At 41.3% G+C, this 20622-nt stretch overlaps 1 protein-coding gene across 1 annotated transcript; it reads left to right on the top strand.

The window, feature by feature from the left end:
• The first annotated feature begins 311 nt into the window (after nt 1–311).
• On the top strand, nt 312–19252 carry APOOL (apolipoprotein O like). Its single transcript, XM_082323225.1, has 10 exons — nt 312–339; nt 7471–7566; nt 7940–8044; nt 8660–8779; nt 10342–10396; nt 11341–11439; nt 12592–12683; nt 14396–14482; nt 17189–17345; nt 19120–19252. Exons 2-10 carry the CDS (start codon nt 7519–7521, stop codon nt 19215–19217), a joined length of 861 nt encoding a protein of 286 aa, XP_082179351.1. The 5' UTR covers nt 312–339; nt 7471–7518; the 3' UTR covers nt 19218–19252.
• The last annotated feature ends 1370 nt before the right edge of the window (nt 19253–20622 follow it).

Raw genomic sequence — 20622 nt, forward strand, 5'->3', positions numbered from 1 at the left:
TATTTAGTGGCGCCCGTTCCTGTGAAGCGCCAGCCGCCCGCCCGCTCCTCGCACGGCGCCCCGGCGCTGAGGGAACGGCAGAACCCGGCGCTGAGGGAACTCCCGCTCCTCCCGCTGCGGCGGCGCCGGGCGGCCGCTCCCGGGACAGCCCGCCGGGCGCAGCCAACGCCGCTGCCGGCCCCGGGCTCGGCGGCTGCCGCCCGCCCCGGCTCCCGTTCGCCGGCGGGGACGCAGGGCCCGGCCCGCCCCGAGCGCTCGCAGCCCCGCCCCGCGCCCAGCGCTCGGCCCTTCCCGCTCGCCGTAGGCGGCCGCGGGGCTGTCGCTAAGATGGCGGCCAAGGTGAGTGCCGCCTTGCGTGAGGGAGGGCGGCGCTGCGGCGGCTCCCTCGGCCCGGGCTCCCCCTCCCGCTCGGAGGCACCCGCGGCTCTCGGGGGGAGCCGGAGGCCGCCCCGTGGGGCCTGCTGCGGCTCCCCCGCCACTCGGGAGCTCCCGGAACGGCGCTCCCCGCCCGGCCCGCTCGCCTCCTGTCAGAGCGGGCCCGCCGGGCCGGGGGCTCCGCGCCTGGCCGGGGCACCCCGCCGGCTGAGGAGAGGGAGGGAGCCCCTTCTGCCGGCGGGGCTGCGCGGCGCAGGGGCGGCCTCAGCCGGCGGGTCCCGCAGGGAGCGGCCCGGGCCGGTGTGTGCGGCCCGGGGCCGGTGTGTGCGGGCCGGGCCCGGCGGCTGCTCCGCTCGGGGCGTCGCTGGGCGCGGGAGGCGCCGGGGGTGCGGGCGGCGGGCAGGCCCGGCGTGTGCCGAGCAGCGCGCTGGGGCGGTGTTACCTGGCCCGGCGCTGAGCTGGCGCGGGCTGCGCGGCTCCTCTGCTCCGGCGTGGGGGAATCGGGAGGTCGAAGCGTCTCGGAGTGGGGGCCTCCCGTCAGCCCCTAACCGAGGGCTCAGGTGAAGGAGGAGCGGGGAGGTGAGAGGTCTCAGTATCGCTTTCGCCGTTGTAGAACTGGGGGTAGAAAGAGCTGGTTCAAGAGAGTGGTTCAGTTGTACAGCAGGGAATGAAAGAAGTGTTCCTCTTCTGGTTGTTCTCCATCTACTTACAGCTTCTGAAATGCCTCCCACTCCTTACTCAAGAGATGAAGTATCAAGATACTGGTTTGGTAGTAGCACTGTGAAGTATAGTAGCATTATACATCACATTTTAGCAAGGATGTTAAAATCACGCTGTTACAAACTAACAGGGTCACAAGTATCTAAAATATTTTCAATTGTAGAGGTAATATAGTGTCTTTAAACAGAGAAAAATGTGCCTGTAAAGAGCTAGGCTTTCAAATATTTAGACAGGTTTTCCAGTTTTTGTAGTCAAATTGATGAGTAGGTTCCTCTCACATGAATCTTCATGTTTACTTTTGCTGTGCCTTTAAAACGTGTATATATCTGCGAAGAAAAAGATGCAAATGAGGACAGCTAAAGGAATGCGAGTGAAGCATTTTACCTTTGTTATGAGACAGGTACCTGAAAGAAGCAGCTGTATTTGGCTTCGCCGTATGGCTACGTGATCTTGAAGTAGTATAGTTTAGTGCATAAATCTGAATTAATCCGTGCCTTTGAAGAAGTGGCGTAACTTTATATGTGTTCTTTATTATTTACTATGAAAAATGAATAGAGTTTTATTCTTCTTAAGTTTTCACTTTCCGTGGGTTACCGTCTGGCAGACAAAGATTAAAAACAAATCTGTGGAGTGCCAGCAAGTTGAGTCGAAGTGGAAGGATGCTCTGTTCCGCTCATCTGGGTTTTTTGTGGTGGTCATTAGAGACTTATAAATAGATATCCAAATTAAAATACTGGATTTGGCCTAGAAACTTATGACAATTGTCATATCTCATGTAACTTCTGGGAAAAATAAATCAAAAGGATCGGAGACGGTTTTCTGTTCTACCTCAAGACATCTAAGTGGTAGCAGAAAACTATAAACCCGTGCTTCTTATTCTTTGAGTAACAGCTCTCCACTGAAAATATGACATGCAGTAGTTGATAAAAGTTTAATCTTATTTTAATCTGGCTAGTAGATTCTGATTTTGTGATAGCGAAGGCATATATACTTATATTTACATACACGCGTCAGGTTTTTGCATATAGCCTACTCCTTTGATTAGCTGTTTTCGTTTTGAGGCTTGTTCCTACCTTCAGGGCAAGTTTCCTTATTTGTGCTCCAGTTCTTGAAGTAAGTGTACAGAATTCGCAGTTTCAGTGAGAACCAATACTTAACATCTTAGAGATTAGCATAAATTAACGATATGGTTTTATTATGCTTTAGTTTGTGTCTGCATCTTTTGAGTTGAAGAGAGTGAATTCTTTGTAGTGATGTAGCTTTTTGACTTTTTTTTTTATAGAATCTGTATTTTTGATCTTTGATAAGATTCTAACAGTTTGAAGTAGATTGTTTGAAATGCAAAGACTTAAAGCCAAAATTATCCAGGTACATTTGACAGTTTTATTATTATATTTTGATGGGTTTTACTCTAGTTCTACTAGTAAAAGATATAGCTGTAACAGTTTTCTGCTAGAGAGCATATAATAAATTTCTTCAGCAAATAATTGCTATTCAGTCTTTTCATCAAAAATAATGCCATGTCTGTTAGCCTACGCTGTTTAGTGCTTTGAAATAACCAATGTGCTTTTATGCCTGTGAAAAAACCGACCTCCTCCCGGCGGTACGTGTTGCAGCGTGATGGCAGCGTCGGCAGCATGGCGGTGGTGTTACTGGGAATCTTCTGACTCTTACCATTGACCTTACCCCATCCAGAGCATTAAGGCTGGTAATTTCTGATAGCTGTAATTCTGGTGATGTTTAGATCTGTGTTTGTATTGAATTCATCTCCAGAAGATGTCATCTGGGCTCGTGGCTTTTATAACTGCTGGTATTTAGATCTGTTGCCATTAGGGACTGGGTGATTCTCTTCTGTTAGTTTCACAGGGCTTAGGTCAGAGCATTAATTCAGATAAAAGCAGAACTAGTAGTAAAACGCAGAGCAGATGTTGGATTAAACTCTTTCAATTAAAAAAAAAAAAGTAAATTAAAATATTTCCTGAATTCATTAAAGAGAAGGGTTTTTTTGGTTGAATGACTTATCGACTGACGTTCTGGACTCGTTCTACTAGATTGATAATACAATTCCAGCATTTTTTTAGCTCGAATTTGTTGTAGATGTTTTTGTCCGTACTTCTTTCCTAGTCTTTGATATAACTATATGATCCTGTCATTTCTTAATTCACAATAACTTCATTTAGAAGTTTTCATAGGTAAAATATATTTTAATTTCTTTAGGTAAACAACAGATGATTTTCCTTGTTTAATACATAATAGCCTTTGAAGTAATTTTAGTAAAATAATGTTAATAATAAGAAACAACTTAGCTAGTCGAGGTGTTTTTAATATACCTAGTCATTAGATAAAGGAAGAGGATAGATAACTCAATGTAGTGAAGCCTCTTCTATGTAGTCAAGGTGATGCTGCTTTTCTTTCACCTCGGTTCTTTGTGATTTCAGTAGAAAAGAGCGAAGCTTTCTTGGAATAATTGTGCCAGTGTAAGTGTTAGATAGTGCAGCTGTTGACTTGGATTTTTAAACATTTATGCATTTGTCTTCAGGCATCCAAAAGTAAAGCAATTACTGTCAGTCAGGAATTGGACTACTTTCGTCATTCCCGGTATAGCTTTCTGTTTTACATTTAGCACAATAAACTCCGTTGGGAATTTCTAAAACAAATTAATCAAATTTGTTAAGTGAACAATATAACTTTTTCATGGTTTCTCACTTCTAAGTTTTATTTTCCTTCTAGTAACTACTGAATATTGGTACGTTGTGTTGGTGGCATCATGTACTGAAGTAGGCTATCTGAATTATGATACATTTTAAACAGCTTCTTTTAATAATGCTTGAAAAATACAGACTTTTCTTTGAGAATGGGTGTCCCTTTACAGATAATCTTCTGTAGCTCAGACTGTGGCATTTTGCTCTAAGCAACATTATCAGGAAGACAGTTACTGTGTTAATTGGTTTATATTTTGATTATTGCCATCCTCTCTCACCTATTTTCTGTGTCCTGGGGCTGTTCAGTGCTAGGAGAGCTGTTCTCCCGTGCTGGGACACAGCTGAGTCAGCAGGGCCTCCTTGGTGATTTTTTCTGGTGAGGGGGGCGTGTTAGGCACCGGAAGGAAAAATGCCGAGTACTCCTCGGTATAGCAGTCGTACCCTACGTTGTACGAAGTGTGTTAGATCGTTCTGGCTACAGCTCCTATCTGCTAAACTTTGGGTCACCAGGTGACTAACTGAATTTTTTCACAATGCTGATCAACGTATGTGGTGTCAGCATGGCTGTATTTTTATGTATGTAGGACTTACCTCTCTAGATTTCGGGAATTGATATCACCTCCGTTTTCCTTCTGACCGTGTCCCCGCTTGTCGGCATAGCTAGGTCAACATAGGAGAAACACAGTTCTTCAGTAACGTGTTTTTTGGTATCTCCCCTTCTGCCCACTCCAAATCCAGCCATGTTCTTGCCTTAACTTGCAAAGCGTCTGCTCCCCCTCCCCTGTGCGCGTATGGTGCGTGTAAACCCTCCCTCCCCAGGTGAGGAATTGGGCAGCAGCTCTCCCGGGTTCCTGCCCTGGAGTCCCTGCCCGGGCTGTCCGCCTCTGTGGGAAGAGGAGCCCGCTCAGCCTCTGCTTTCGTGCCGTCCCCATCTCCCCTGCTTGGGCCTCCCGATGCGGCGAGAGTTGTATCCCCAGCTTTTGTCTAGTGGCCATGTCTAGCAGTTCTGGGTCAGTGCCCCCCAGGCCTGTTATACTTCATGGCCATCGGCAAAGGGAAGGTATTTTGGGGTGTCACTAGTGTAAATTGAGAGAATAGTACAGGCTAGTCAACGTGATTGTGTCTGCAGTGTTGGCTTTGCCGGCTGGGGTTTGCTACCCTAGCTGTGCTGGAGTCACGGGATTTTTTGACGCTTCCAGTTGACATAGCTGTGTCGCAAAAATTTTCTAACATCAACCTGGCCTGAAGAGAAAAAGTGCTGGGGTTCTGTTTCGCGAAGCAAGATGAGCTCAGTCCTACGCGTCTTCCTACCATTTCTATATTGAAGAAAAGCATGAAGTAAAAACAGTAGCCACTAGCAGACCTTGGGGTGGTGGGATAATTGTGCCGACAAGAAGGTTTTATGCTCTAAGGAGAGGGGAGAGGCACGTTGGCTGTGTGTTAAGAGCAGGAATACTATATATCACTGAAGACCATTAGTGTAGAGAAACCTTAAGGAACCCTCCCCTCAGCCCCCCATGCCATAAAAAGTAACTGAAGAATAATTTTTAGCTTTATCCTACAGCTTTCAGCTCTGGCGTTGTCTGCTTGCCCCTTCTTTCATAACAGTCCTCTCGTCATTGCAGCGTTCTCCTTTGTTCCCCAGCAGCTCTGTGTTTTGCTGTGATTGTGTGATCTGAAAGATTTGCTATGATGACCACACAGCTTACTTGAGAAGTGATGGTGTTTTGCTGTCTTGAGTAGTTTAATCTGCATGTGATTGATGTGTCATGAACCTGAGCTAATTCAGGGTGGTGCTTTTGCGTTTCTTCATGGAATCATAGAACGCTTTGGGATGGGAGGGACCTTTCAAGGCCATCCAGTCCATCCCCCTGCCATGAGCAGGGACATCTACAACCAGATCAGGTTGCTCAGAGCCCCATCCAGCCTGGCCTTGAATGTTTCCAGGGATGGGGCAGTTACGACCTCTCTGGGCAACCCCTTCCAGTGTTTCACCACCCTCGTTGTAAAAAATGTCTTCCTTATACCCAGTCTGAATCTATCCTCTTTTAGTTTAAAACCATCACCCCTTGTCTTATCGCTATTGGCCCTGCTAAAAAGTCTGTCCCCATCTTTCTTATAAGCCCCCTTTAAGTACTGAAAGGCTGCAGTAAGGTCTCCCCGCAGCCTCCTCTTCTCCAGGCTGAACACCCCCAGCTCTTTCAGCCTGTCCTCATAAGAGAGGTGCTCCAGCCCTCTGATCATTTTTGTGGCCTCCTCTGGCCCCGCTCCAACAGCTCCATGTCCTTCTTGTACTGAGGACCCCAGAGATGGATGCAGGGCTCCAGGGGGGTCTCACCAGAACAGAGCAGAGGGGCAGAATCCCCTCCCTCGCCCTGCTGGCCACGCTGCAGGTGATGCAGCCCAGGAGACGGTTGGCTGCCTGGGCTGCGAGAGCACGTTGCCAGCTCATGTCCAGCTTTTCATCTGTCAGTACCCCCAAGTCCTTCTCGGCAGGGCTGCATGCAATCCCTTCATCCCCCAGCCTGCACTGATACCGGGGGTTGCCCCGACCCAAGTGCAGGACCCTGCACTTGGCCTTGTTGAACCTCATGAGGTTCACCCAGGCCCACCTCTCCAGCCTGTCCAGAACCCTCTGGATGCCATCCCGTCCCTCAGGCGTGTCAACTGCACCACTCAGCTTGGTGTCATCTGCAAACTTGCTGAGGGTGCACTCGATCCCGCCGTCTGTGTCATTGATGAAGATACTGAACAGCGCTGGCCCCAGCACGGACCCCTGAGGGACACCACTCGTCACTGGTCTCCATCTGGACATCGAGCCATTGACCACTACCCTCTGAATGCGACCATCCAGCCAATTCCTTATCCACCGAACAGTCCACCCATCAAATCCATATCCTTCCAATTTAGAGAGAAGGATGTTGTGGGGGACTTCCCGTACGGAAGTCCAGAGAGATGACATCCGTAGCTCTTCCCTCGCCCACTGATGTAGTTACTCCATCATAGAAGGCCACTAGGTTGGTCAGGCAGGACTTGCCCTTGGTTCATTGTGTTTTCATTATTATAACTAAATGCTATGGATTAAATCCCGCTCCTTTGACTGTATTTCCAATCGAAAGCTGAGGTAACAATGAGGATATAACAGAGTTTTATACTAGGGATTTAAGGTATTTCCCAGAATCAAGTTGTTTTTTTTTCCTTGCTTTTCTGTTTTTCTGGCACTCTACCACCATCATCTCTATGCATATCCTGGGAACGTTTTTCATACTTGTTTTCACATTTTTAAAATTTCAAAAATGCTTCAGTTGAAGAACAGAACAGAAAAGTCTTTACTGATATAGAAGAAACCATAATCTACCAAAGTTGCAGATGCTTCAAAATGTTGTGGCAAGTTCTTTTAATATATGGTGTGCCAGCGTGCTTAATGCCAGCTCTGATTGGAATCTTAATGCAGTCATTTAAAAAATATTCATGTGAAGCTGTATTTGAGTTCAAACTTTGTGTAATATCCGGTGGGTTTTTTCCAAATTAATGTTCTAACTAGACATGAAACTCTCATGACCAAACCTATATTTCTGTAATTTACATTGTAACATATGCGATTTGAAAGGTTAAGCAGGTGGTTCTTAATTCCAGTTATTGCTATGTATTTTCATTTATTGTTGACGCGCAGTTATTCCGAACAAACAGTGGTTGAACCGTTCCCTGAATTGGAAAGGAGATGACATTTTGTCTGATGTCATGGAGAATTCCTGAAAACAAAATTGAGGTGCGTTTTGCTGAAACAAGAGAGTCATTCATTGACTTGGAGTACCTGTATGTTGAATAGGTTAGAACTTAATTTACTTTAAGGGATGATGGAAGCATCAACATGGCTTTGAACACAAAATTCTTCCTGATGTTTTAGACATAACTGTTGTTGTCAGTGATCTCTAGCTTTTTCTTTACCATTGTAATTTGAGAAAATCTCTGCATAAGACAGAAGAGGTTCCTAAAAGGCATACTGTTTTAAAAAGGTTTTAAAAGTGACTTGTGTAATCCCATATTTGATCAAGCACAACAGAATAGGAAAATCCAGATTTTACTGGAGTGAAATTTTTATTTCTGCATTAAGATTCCCTTTTTTCATCTGTCTGTCCCAGGTGGCAAAGCTGGCAGCTCTTTCTTCTGGTCTGCCATTTGCATGTATTACTGTATATGCAGCAACAGAAAAGGAACCAAAAGGTCAGCTGATAAAGCCAAATCAGGTAAGCAGTTTATTGTCTGTCAGTGTTTAAAATAATACTAGAAGAATCTGCAGAATACCATCTCTTTCCATTGAATTATGTTACCCAGTAAATAAAATACATAGCTAGAGTAATATGTGATAATAAAAATTACCTCCTAAATAACTGACCACTACAGCATAAATCAACTGTGAAGTGTTACAATAGTAAGTAAAGTTTTATCTTGTTTTCATTATTATGTTATTTCCACACTGAAGCCAGAAAAGGTGAATGAGTATAATACTTAGTGATAATAATAGTCTTTTCCTATTGTACAATTTCTAGTAATACGTGCATGTATTTTCCAACTATTAGTGCTCATGCTTTTTTTGAATAAAAGATATTTTTATCATACTCAGTAATTGTACTTCTTAGAACCTATACAATACTTTCAGTTTTCATTTCTAAAGACTAACCTGTAGTCGCACTTGAGTAAAGTAAGTTTGTAAATATAGAAGAACATAATTCAATATAGAGTTTTTGTTTGCTGTAATGGGAACACTAAGGATTTGCCATCTCGAAAAACACTCTTCAGTGTAAGTACTAATCACTATACAGAGCTGTCTCCCTGCAGTACAGTTATGCTTTTCTTTCCAGCTTCCAATCTACTGTCCACCACCTCTGAAATCGAAATACGTTGAAGAACAGCCTGGTCACTTGCAGAAGCAATTTTCCTCAGTAAGACAGACAACTGGCCGCTATGTTGGATGGTGCAAAGTAAGAAATACCTGCATCCAAAGTTTCCTACAATTCCTGACAGCACTCGACTATAACATTGAAAAAACAGCATACTTCACCCTGGAGATTTTGTTTGCAGTTCCTTGTATTAGCATATACCTATAATTTAAGATGCAAAACCGAACCCTTCTCTCCTATTTCTCTACTGTGCTTGTAACAGGGAACCTGTGCGTTCTTGTTTTCCAAATCCAAAGGCAGTGAGATCAAAGGGGTCCCTTTCAGTCAATGCTGGGTCTAGGCCACCCCACAATGTCAGGTTCAGAAACAGCTCTTGGTCACCTTCTATGGCAAGAGCTACGTCGGTAATGTCTTGCTAACAGAACTTGGTAGCGTTTAGGAGTCTGAAATTCCAGGTACAGCCCACGGAGAGAGGGAGAGCTGCTTCTGAAGGGCAGGTTAAAAGACTGGATTTAGGTACTTTAGGAAAGACAAACTGAGTGCCTCCAATATAACTGTTAAAGCAAGCTATTACTAAATAGTCATCAGAAATACCTCGCAAATCTGTTATTGAATATTCTAGGCATAGAAGAAAATGCGATGCCTGGCACTGTTCTCTTAACTGCTGGTAAATGACAACGTTTTACCTTTGCTGTTGTTAGTATAAGAAATTTTACACTTGCATTTTTCTCTTACAAACAAAGTAGACACTATTATTTGAAAAAGGCAAGGAAATCAATATATCTTCCAGTATGTTCTGTAAATTTTGATTCCATTGGTCTGTGAAAATTTTGTCAGTGACTGCATAACTGAAATAATTTAGTTACAAATTTGTATCGAACCTTTCCATGCCCTTATTCATCAAGTGAGTGTTTCCGAGACTGACTAGCAGTGACCTCTGGTGGTACAAATTCTGTGTTACTGCAAACAAATCATTTGGGTGAAATAACTCAAGATGACATTCTTTTTCATTAATCTCCTAAAGAATGTGTATTTACTCAATTTGTTTAGCAATCTGAGGACAATGATACTAATAAAGGCTAGGGAAGGCTTTTTTCTGAATAAAGAAAAACTGGTAATTAAATAAATTGACCAATGTGAAGGGAGTAACGCAAATTAGTTGAGGACGTATCTTAGACCCAATCAGTATTGCTTATCTTTAGCGAAACCGAGCATCATTTTCACAAACTAAAAGATAAAGTCATTTTTATTGGTTGAGTCTCTCTAGGGAAGAGAAGATTGTATTTTATAATGGAATTTTCTTATGTTATACAGTTGGCATCCAGATGTTTTGCTACCCTGCAGTTTTGTTCCCGAGATGCCAATTTTGAAAGCGATCTTACTATATTAAAGAGAGTTTTTAAAATTAAATATGGTGGAGGTTCTAAAAATATAAGTATTATAGTCAAAAAGGGGATAGATCTCAGCACAGCCTCTGTAGAAGTTCACTGATCTGGTTTGACTTTTTTAAAGTTACATAGTATTTCTTTGTCTCGTTGTGCTGAGCCATGTGTATCAACCGAGTCGTTTTGTACTGAAAAAATCTACTTTTGTGAAGATTTTACACTTATTTTGTTTTCTTTTTTTTTGTTGTTTTTTTGTAGGATGCTTTTGTCTTTGTTAAAAACGGAATAATGGATTCAATTCAGTTTGGAAAAGGTAGGGAGGTCACATATTTCTGAACTGAGCGTTTTCTGTTGTTTCTCCTTGCAACTTAGAAAGATGGTTGAAACAGCAAATTCTAGGTACGGGGGAGGAGGGGCAAGGGTGGAAGGGGAGTGCACTGGAATACCTTCCACAAGTGTGGGGGAAAGAAACTGGGACCACAGTTAATTCACTATGGAGTTTCATGTCTGTTCTGAAATGAGAGAAGTGACCAATTAAATAGTATTTCTCATTCCTATGATTTTAGCTTTGTTCTTAAAATCATAGTATCACAGAATCATTGAAGTTGGAATCTCTATAGCTCCATCGATCTCTCTGTAGAGGCAGCTCTGTAGATCGGCTAGTCTAATCACCTGCTTAAAGCAGGGCCAAAGAAGGCTGCTTAGATCCCTGTCCAGTCAGGTCTTGAACATCTCCCACAGTGGAAATGCCACAACCCGTCTTAATTACAAAAACGACTTCTTAATTCTAGCACAAGCTACAAGCTGTAATTGCACTCAAGTGCAGTATCAGAAAATAGAGATAAAAGTTATTTTCCTTGAAAATACTATATTGGGAGATTCTAAAATATGTGTTTTCTCATTTAATCAATATTAACTCACAGTAATATCAAAACTTAAAACTATGCTTTCCTTTTTCCTTTATTAAGTACTAACATTTTACAAAATACAAAAAAGTACCTAAGGAGAAAAATTGTTAACTTTGCTGCTGTGTTATGAGGACTGTGCTTCTGCTTCTGTCTAACACAGACTGCAGAGTGCGCACCTGGAAAACGAGGCATCTTCCTTCATTAGCAAACATCCAGTCTTGGACTGTTTTCAGTTTGGGATATTCATAACTTTACTTCCATCTTCATTCTTAAGTGGGAAATAAAATAGAAGGATTAATATTGAATTGTTAGACTTCTTTCCTATTTATTCTTTTTTTTTAATTCTAAGATGCTTATGTTTACCTGAAGAATCCTCCACCAGAATTTCTTCCCAAAGTTGGTGTAATTACAATATCGGGTTTAGCTGGCATGGTGCTGGCAAGAAAAGGTAGGGGATTTTTGATTATTTTCATAATTGAATATGAAGCATGTAGTAATTTTAGTGGTCAAAAGATTTTCCTGAAACTTAGGCAAAGCCCTATGCAACTAGTATTAAAAAAAAAAATCCTTCCGGATAAATTGAAGGGACGTTATTAAATATTTCTTTTAGAAGCTGGCTAAGACGTAATAGATAGAGCAGGTCATTTTTAATGGTGGAATCAACATAAGTTCAAAGTAGGACACTTGTTTTGAGTTTGTTCATTATTGGTTTTCAGAAACAATGTGTGTATGGGAGTAAAATGGAGACAAATTACTAGGTAAGGTTACCGAATATAGTGAAAACTAAGGGAATTTAGAGGGAAGAAGCTAAAGAATGTTAGCATTTGGCTACACAGGTACAAGAGAATGCATATCAGCAGGCATGATTTCGGCAGCTTTGAAGCCAAAAGGATAACTTGATAGATACAGCCACCTCTCCTTTCAAGATAAATAGCAGAAGAATGACACTTAAACTGCTAGAAGATATTGTTCAGAAAATGTTAATCTGTAATACCTAAGTATGTGTCTGTCTGAGTATTTCACAAAGCAAATGGGTTAATCAAAATACTGGTAGCTTAGTAAAAGCATTCTTCTTGTATCTCTCTTACTTTTTGGTGGACAGATTTTAAAAAAAAAACAAAAAAAAACAAAAAAAAAAAGACTTGGGCTTCAGAATCTGTCATCAGGGCTCCTTGTCAACAGCCAGGACCCTGAGCCTGGCCCAGCTGTTCTCACGTGTGAACAAAGAGGCCCCAGTTTCCTGGCTCCTTGCTGCTCCAAATTCTGTAGTCTGTGTCCTCGAGAGAGTGCGCATGGAGCTAGCGAAGAACCACAGCACCTCCTGAATGACACAGGCGTTCTTCGCATTTTTGACAATATTGGAAAATCTAGTTTGGGATTATTTCTCATTCCAGAAACCAATGTTCAGAATATCAGTATCTCCTGCAAACGTGACTGTGCTAAACTATAATCGCGCCCTGTATTCTCTCCTCCAGCCGTTCTGGGGATAAGTTTGATGTAAGCAATGGTTAGGGGTTGAACAATTGCATTTAATTGATACAACTGCTTAGTTTTACATTTCATTAGTGTCTAATCATTTGAAATATTTGGCTTTATACAGATTCTAGATTTAAGAAAATTGCTTATCCATTGGGACTCACTACTTTAGGAATATCTGTTTGTTACCCAGCTCAGTCAGTGGTAATTGCTAAGGTAAGTTTACCTGTATTTTAACATTGAATTAACAGTGAATTTCGTCATAGCATTCTCATGTCACTTGAATTAAGCGTCCTGGGACTAGGAGTCAGAGTTCACATGCATCTTCATTAAAACATACGATGTATCACAGGTGTTAATCGCATAACTATAAAAAAATGAATAAAATGACTGAATTTAAAAATGCAGTTGCATAGCCTCTTAATTTTTAATCCTCATTTCTCAAATAAATGAAGATAATTTTATTTTGCTGAAATAAAAGTAAATAAAAAATAAAGCCATGCCAAACTTGATAGATGTGCGATTTGAGATACTGTACAATTGCATCTCTTGTTAGAATTCCGTGTTTTCCAATTACTGTCATCTCGCAGTTGTCTGCCTGATGAGAATATGTCTTGGCTGTTAATGTAGAAAAGCAGAAGTACGCTTAATATTTTGTATGTAACAATTGTTTGCACACAGTACTTTTCTACATAAAAAGTGAATTGAAAAGCAGGACATAAAGTCTATAATCTCTTCCTTCTCTATAGTTTTCCAGTGTTTAGAAAAACACATTTAGAAAAGCACATACTGCTTCATAAGAATTCTTTGTAGTTCTTTGACAAACTTTGTATTTATAGTTTCAAAACTGCACTTCTGTGTTAAATTGATGAGATAGGGAAATTTAGTTTAGTTAGTTGTGTTTGGTTCTAGGACTTCTCAATCTTTTAGTTAAATCTAAAGTTTTGACAGAAAGATCTATGGAATGTTATCCTGAAATCTGATTGAAAAAACTACTATTGAATCTCCAACTTTCCATCATGGTGAATCCGTTGCTACTGTTACTAATGTTAGTGGGGTGGTTTTGCTTGGTATTTTTATACTTCCAGAGTACTTGGGAAGATATTGCAAAGACCTATACTGTGGTTAAAATCTTTGGGCAATCTTATATTGCTAAACTGATACATTGGGTTTTTTCTTATATGCAAATCAATGAGGATTATAGTTTCTCAAGAGGCAGTGGGATTTCTTGGCTTATTATCATAGGACTTAAATGTCAGGTTTGGAAGATGGAGAAATGAATAGGAATGCGACACTGTACCTTATGACCTATCTCAGGAAGCTAAATCCTTGTTTCCTATCTACTTCTGTATCACCTCTTGCACAGTTTTTTGTAGTTGCAGCTGTGAAGTGTTCTGTTTCTACAGAGCATTTGTAAAGGTACTCCATAGTTACTGCAGTATTATAAAATTACTTTTCAAAAATAGACTGAAGGATTTGGTCATTTATAAAGCAAAGCACTGCTCATTAGCATGGGCCAGGTCATCTTTTAGGGCCTAAATCCTTTTGTGTTACTGTCTTTGATCATTTCCAACATAGTGAGACAAGTTTGGATCCTTTAAAACTGCTGCTCCTCTCTGTTGGGCTAACATTGCCAAAACACTGTTTGCTGATCAGGTTTTGATTTTGTGTTGAGTAGGTGGATGTAGCGTGTGAATGCTCCCTGTGGATTTCTAGTACCAATTTAAACATTATTTAGGATTTGCTTGATGTAAGAGAACTATGCACTAGATTTTTGAAAACTAGATGATTGAAGTAGTAAATGTAGTAGGTGTCTTAGTATGGGGCCAAGCATGTTCTCATGCAAATAGGATGCATTTCATTTGAATGGTCTATGTATCTTAGTATTTTTAAAGCTGTCATTAAATTACATTTTTCTAAAAAAATAGGTAACAGGGAAAAAGTTATTTTCTGCAAGCCATCAAACCTATGAAGCTGTGCGATCACTGTGGACAAAAAAGGAAGATGTCACCAAGGTAGGCTTTCTGAAGTAATGACTGTAACTCATAAAGTCAGCGGGAGAAGAAAGTAAATTAGAAGGTCAAGTACTCTTCTGCTGATACTGATTAAGTTTACTAATTGTGTTAAGTGAGGTACAAAACCCGCTCTGATATTTTTGTAACTTCAATGTTTAATTAATGTCGTTTTTGTAATACCTTTCAGACCAATAGATATTGAGATCCCCTATGTAGTCCCACAATACATGCAAGATGCACGAGAGAAGACTGAGTTTCTCCTATAGCTCATTTTTGATCTTGACAAAAATAATGCATTCTGATTCAAGCTTTGGTCCTAAGCAGACCACTGAATATAAAGACACACAGAAGTACGGTAGGTGTGACTAGCTTATTCTTAAACATATCAGTGAAGGAAATTCCACAACCCTTCCAGGTAGTCTATTTTAATTACCCTGTGATAGAAATTGTCTGTATCTGATTTTTTTTTTTCTTGTCCTGTCCTCATTGCAGCCATAGTGAATAAATGGTCAGTAACCTCTCCATATTGACCTACTGCATATGGAAAATTTATCATGGTCATTATCTTCTCCCTACTATAACCTTTCCATATAGAGCAGACTTTCTAACTCTTCTGTAATTCTTGTTCTCCTCTGAGCTTTCTCTAGTTTCTCTTTCTCTTTTTTCTGTTTTTTTTGGGTTTTTGTGTGTGGTTTCTGTTGGTTTTTTTGTTGGGTTTTTTTTTAAGTGAGGTGGTCAAAATAGGAGCTAGTATACCAGCTGAGGCCTTGCCAGCACTAATTAGATGGGAATAGTAACCTCCTGTAAATTACGTAGGGAATTTGGGTTAATACATCCCAGAATGAAACATGTTGTTTCTGCAACCTGAAAGGGTTTTTCTCTGGTGGAAATTTAACAACTCTTGACAAAAGTAGTACTTCCCTGAGTAAAATTTCAGCTTTGCACAGTGATTTTTTTCTCTTTTTAAAGCAAATGAAAGTTTCTCAGTCATATTAACGTTTAGAAGTATTTTGCTTTAAATTTATGGTCGTCATTTGTATGCAGTCCTCACCTTTTATTTCCACTGAGGAGTGCAAATGGAATTCTGAATTTTGAAAATGAGATTCAGATAAATGTAATGAAAATAATAGCAAAACAAGAATTGATGTTGTAAAGACAGTTTCTATTAACTTTATTTTTTTCCCTGAGTGAAGCCTGTTCACAAAATGATATATTATTTTTTATTACTAGGGTGTTACCATGGTTTATCTTTCCATCTTCTGTTAACTAAGGGTAGTAAATTGTGGTGGAATGACCCTGGCTGGATGCCAGGTGCCCACCAAGCCACTCTGTCACCACCCTCCTCAGCTGGACAGGGGAAGAAAAACGTGACAAAAGGCTCGTGGGTCGAGATGCGGACAGGGAGATCACTCAGCAATTACCGTCATGGGCAAAACAGACTCAATTTGGGGAAATTAATTTAATTTATTACCAATCAAAATCAGAGTAGGATAATGAGAAATAAAACCAAATCTCAAAAACACCTTCCCCCCACCCCTCCCTTCCTCCCAGGCTCAACTTCACTCCCGATTTCTCTACCTCCTCCTCCCGAGCAGCGCAGGGGGATGGGGAATGGGGGTTGGGGTCAGTTCATCGCATGTTGACTCTGCCGCTCCTTCCTCCTCAGGGGGAGGACTCCTCACACTCTGCCCCTGCTCCAGCGTGGGGTCCCTCCCACGGGAGACAGTCCTCCATGAACTTCTCCAACGTGGGTCCTTCCCACGGGCTGCAGTTCTTCACAAACTGCTCCAGAGAGAGTCCCCCATGGGGTCACAAGTCCTGCCAGCAAACCTGCTCCAGCGTGGGTCCACAGGTCCTGCCAGGAGCCTGCTCCAGTGCGGGCTTCCCATGGGGTCACAGCCTCCTTCGGGCATCCCCCTGCTCCGACGTGGGATCCTCCGTGGGCTGCAGGTGGATCTCTGCTCCGCCATTAACCTCCATGGGCTGCAGGGCAATCTCTGCTCCGGCGCCTGGAGCACCTCCTCCCCTTCCTTCTTCACTGACCTTGGTGTCTGCAGAGTTGTTTCTCTCACATATTCTCACTCCTCTCTCCTGGCTGCTGTCGCCCAGCAGTTTTTTTTCCCCTTCTTAAATCTGTTATCCCAGAGGTGCTACCACCGTCGCTGATGGGCTTGACCCTGGCTAACGGCGGGTCCGTCTTGGAGCCGGCTGGCATTGGCTCTGTTGGACATAGGGGAGGCTTCTGGCAGCTTCTCACAGAAGCCACCCCTGGAACCCTCCCCTACTACCAAAACCTTGCCACACCAACCCAATACATAAGTGTTCTGTAAAAACTAAATGCTATTGCAGCCTTGTGTAAGACTATAGGTTCCTCACCTATAAAAGACCAGTGACTTCCTTGTCAAGTACTTTGAGGGTCTCGGGTAGAAGCACTGTATCAGACTTAGGAATACGCTCATGGCAAAGTAAACTTCCTTACACCTGAATTTGAAGTTATTGTATCTGAACTGTGGGGTTCTTTCATGCGTTTTATTTTTCCCAGCTGTGTCCCTTGCATGCAGCTGGCTTTAACATTACTAGTTGAATGTCACTGTATGATGTCATATCTGAAAAAGATAAGTTTTCAGACTTGAAAGCTTTATTTTGCAATAATGTATTAAGCATATACCCATGTGCATATTTTTTTTATTAATGTTTGGTTCACAGCTGCAGCAAGAGTCAAAATCAGTTACGCAAGAAGATAAGAAAAAGAAAGAGATTTCTAGTACAAAACCTGAATCTGCTATTGAGTCAAGATCATATAACAGAACAGAGTCTTCTCCAGTAGAGTCTTGGAGTAATAAAGATCCAGTGCCTTCATCAGGTGAATTAAAAATTTCCAGTGTAATCTCAGGGCAGCTTGCAAATCCAAGGCAAATTCTGAATTACTTGGCTTAATTTTGTAGTTACCCTTGCTTTAAAATGCAGCAGACTGTCATAGCATATTATTCTTGAGAATATATGGTACACGCTGTCATTTAATATATAGTTCAGAGCCTCCGGGAGGTGATAATTTTCTTGCTTTCTGTCACAATATCAGAATTCTTACAAATTCGCTGTTCTTTCTCAATAACGTTTTCTTTCATTCTATTTGCTGTGGACCATATCCCGTATTGTTAGCAATGAGGTGGTATCACCAAGTACTTCTGTTAAACACCTACTTTAAATTATCCTTCTGTTGTCAGAATACCATAAGTGTAACTTAAACAATTACTGCTGGATTTTTTGAAAACAGCTAATTTTGAATTACTGCTCCTTTCTCTGTATGGGTTCTGTGTCTTCAGATACCGGTAAAAGAGGATTGCGTAATTGGCAAATGAAGCATTGGATTTTATTTTGCTAGGTTTGTTGCAGTGATGTTCTTTGTGCATCTTAAGTGGTTGAGAGAATCAACTAGATCATGTAACAGCACATTTAACCTACAAATATTTTGATAGGCCAATTGCTAAGAGCAATAGTGGAATTACCTGTTAAAGGAGAACTAAATTTGTTTCGAAATATTGTTACATTTTGTGGGGGCAATTTCTGCATTTTACTTACCACTTAAACTTGCTTACTACTTTTTACTGTGTTCTTTACCAGAACTTTTTTTTTCTGGAAAGCAAGCAGAGCATATTTGGGTGGGGTTTTAATTTTTTTTTTCCCTTTATTTTCACTATAATATACATTCACATCTTTCTTTGCTTTGCACCTGTATGTTTTCTGATTTCGTTTGTGGAATGCTTTGATCTGTTTTTACATTCGCTTCAGGCCAGACTGTCTTTAATGGTGTTATGTATACAGATATCTTCTGTCTTTGCTTTCACGGGTGGAATTAGTTCATGTCCCGAATACAGCCAAAAATGTCCATGCCCGAAATTAATCTGTTGTCAGAGATGTTTATTTTCACTAGTCCACAGAGGGCAGAGCTTTCAGGAGAACATAGAACCCTTTATTAAGCCTACTGATGTAGCAGGAAAAGAAGCAGACTAGGAGGAGGAGGCACAGTCCTAGAAAGCCTGCCTTTATATTCCCTTAGATCCTCTGGAATTACAGTATCATTAAATACGTCAGTCTTTGTGCCTTGTCATTCAGGATGAGTGTGAGGCCTCAACGTTTTAGTAAACTTAGTTCACTGGTTTTGGAAGTCGTGGAGTGAAACTAGGTAAGAGTGTCTTAATTTGGAATTCTTACCATCTGGCAGCGGCTTCAGGGAAGATACTGATTCAGTTGGTTTTGGGAGACAGCTGTGCTCCTGGGAGCAGTGGGGGAAGGAAGACTGGAGATTTCTTCTCCATGTCCCCGATTTTCCCTTCCTTTCCATGTGCGGGGCAAAGCATCACTATTTCTTTTCTCACCCTGCTGTGTTCAGGAGGTAGTATTAAAGTCTAGAGAGTAGGTCTCTCTCTAGATCTGCTGTCCGTCTGCTGCTGTATGCTAATAAGCACAACATGCCTTCATCGTCCCGTATCACTTAGTTTTAACTAGAACATACATATTTTGATCATTTGTAAGTGTTTGGTAATACAGTAGTTCTCAAAATGTGTCAATAAGCTGCTCTTTCTACAGCTCAAATATATGTGTATGTTTTAAATACATTTCTTTAATATCTCTAACAGGAACAGTGAAGACACCAAAATTTAAGCCTGATCCAAAACTTGTGGACCATGGTCAGTCCAGCCCAGAAGATGTGGATATGTACAGTACTAGAAGCTAAGACAAATCTGCTTACAACTCTTTGCAAAGTATTACAGATAAGGGGGAGGGAAGAAGGGAAGGAATAATCCTTACAATACATACTCTATGAGGTATCATTTAATCAGGTATTTTCTTATATCCCCATTTGTATTATTGACTTACATGATTCTGTTCAGTGAATGTTTTGTTTCTCACTACTTAGAAGCAGTGACAATTCACTCATTGTCAGCGTCATTAGCAAGACACTGAAAAAATGAGATTTGTCAGTGTCTTCTCACAATGAGGTTTCTCTGTGCCAAGCTTGTTAATAAATGTCACTTCACAAAGGATATTTGAAAATGTAAACTAATCTCTATACTTGGGCTCAGATGTTCATTGATCTGAAAGAAGAATGTGATGGATGGGGTCTGCAGAGGCTTCTTTGTCTTTTTTTTTCTCTTAGCTCTGGAATGAAGTGCAACTTTTTATTGGCCTGAGTACCCTTAAAAAGTTGGTCGTTACATCATACCAATAGCATTATCTTTAATGCTTGTATAAACAAGTCACTTTTTTTCACTGCAAAGTCATTTGTTGTCGTTTGCCTCGTTCACAAAGGTGAATGGAAACACCTTCTTGTCCTGCGTGCTTCTGCTATATTTAAATGTCACTTCAGTTGGGGAAAAAAGCCACACAACTAATCTCCAAAAAATCCTTTATAGACTACGCATTAGTTTTCGCCTACTTCTCATACTTCGAAGAACTGTATGCAAATTGCTTAATCCATGAGACTGATACTGTTTGAATTTATACAGAATGCATTAGCAATCTTTAGGAAGTTGGAAACATTCTGTAGTTTTGAGGTTTAAAGTGCAGAAGTAATAGGCAGCCAGGTTTTTCTTCCCGGAAGTTTGTATGCAGTACCCGTTGTTCCTGGTAGGATTTCTGTGAAATTCTGTCTTTTTCCGTAAGAATGAAATCAGAAATGGACTAAGTTTCCTAGGATGAAGCTTTCAAACACTGCTTTTATCAGTGTGTATGTCACTCGTCTTCTGTTCATCCTCCATTTCTCTTCAAAACACTCTTACAAGGGTTGGAATAGATCTGGTGGTCGTCTTTGAGCAAAGTGCAACTCATTATCAGCACACCATGATAATCAGCCTGCTGCCTAGAGGTAATCCCGTCTGGATCTACTGTGGCACTTCCCTAATACACAGCCTGCAAAAGGACATTGCTGGTAGTTTGTCCTTCGATCTGTTGAATTCTGTTACCTTTCAGTTAATGAAAATACGTGCTGTGTTGTAAAGTTGAGGGGGGCAACAAGAACAAACTATACAAACAGTTTGGTTGGGAGACTTAAACCTGAAAAGAAGTGCTGCTTCATGTGAATGTATTCCCAGCACTGGGATACGAAGGGATATTTGCTCCTGTTCTCCATAAGAAGAGAT

This window comes from Platalea leucorodia (assembly GCF_965183815.1).
Source record: "Platalea leucorodia genome assembly, chromosome: 10".
NCBI classification, from domain to species: Eukaryota; Metazoa; Chordata; class Aves; order Pelecaniformes; family Threskiornithidae; genus Platalea; species Platalea leucorodia.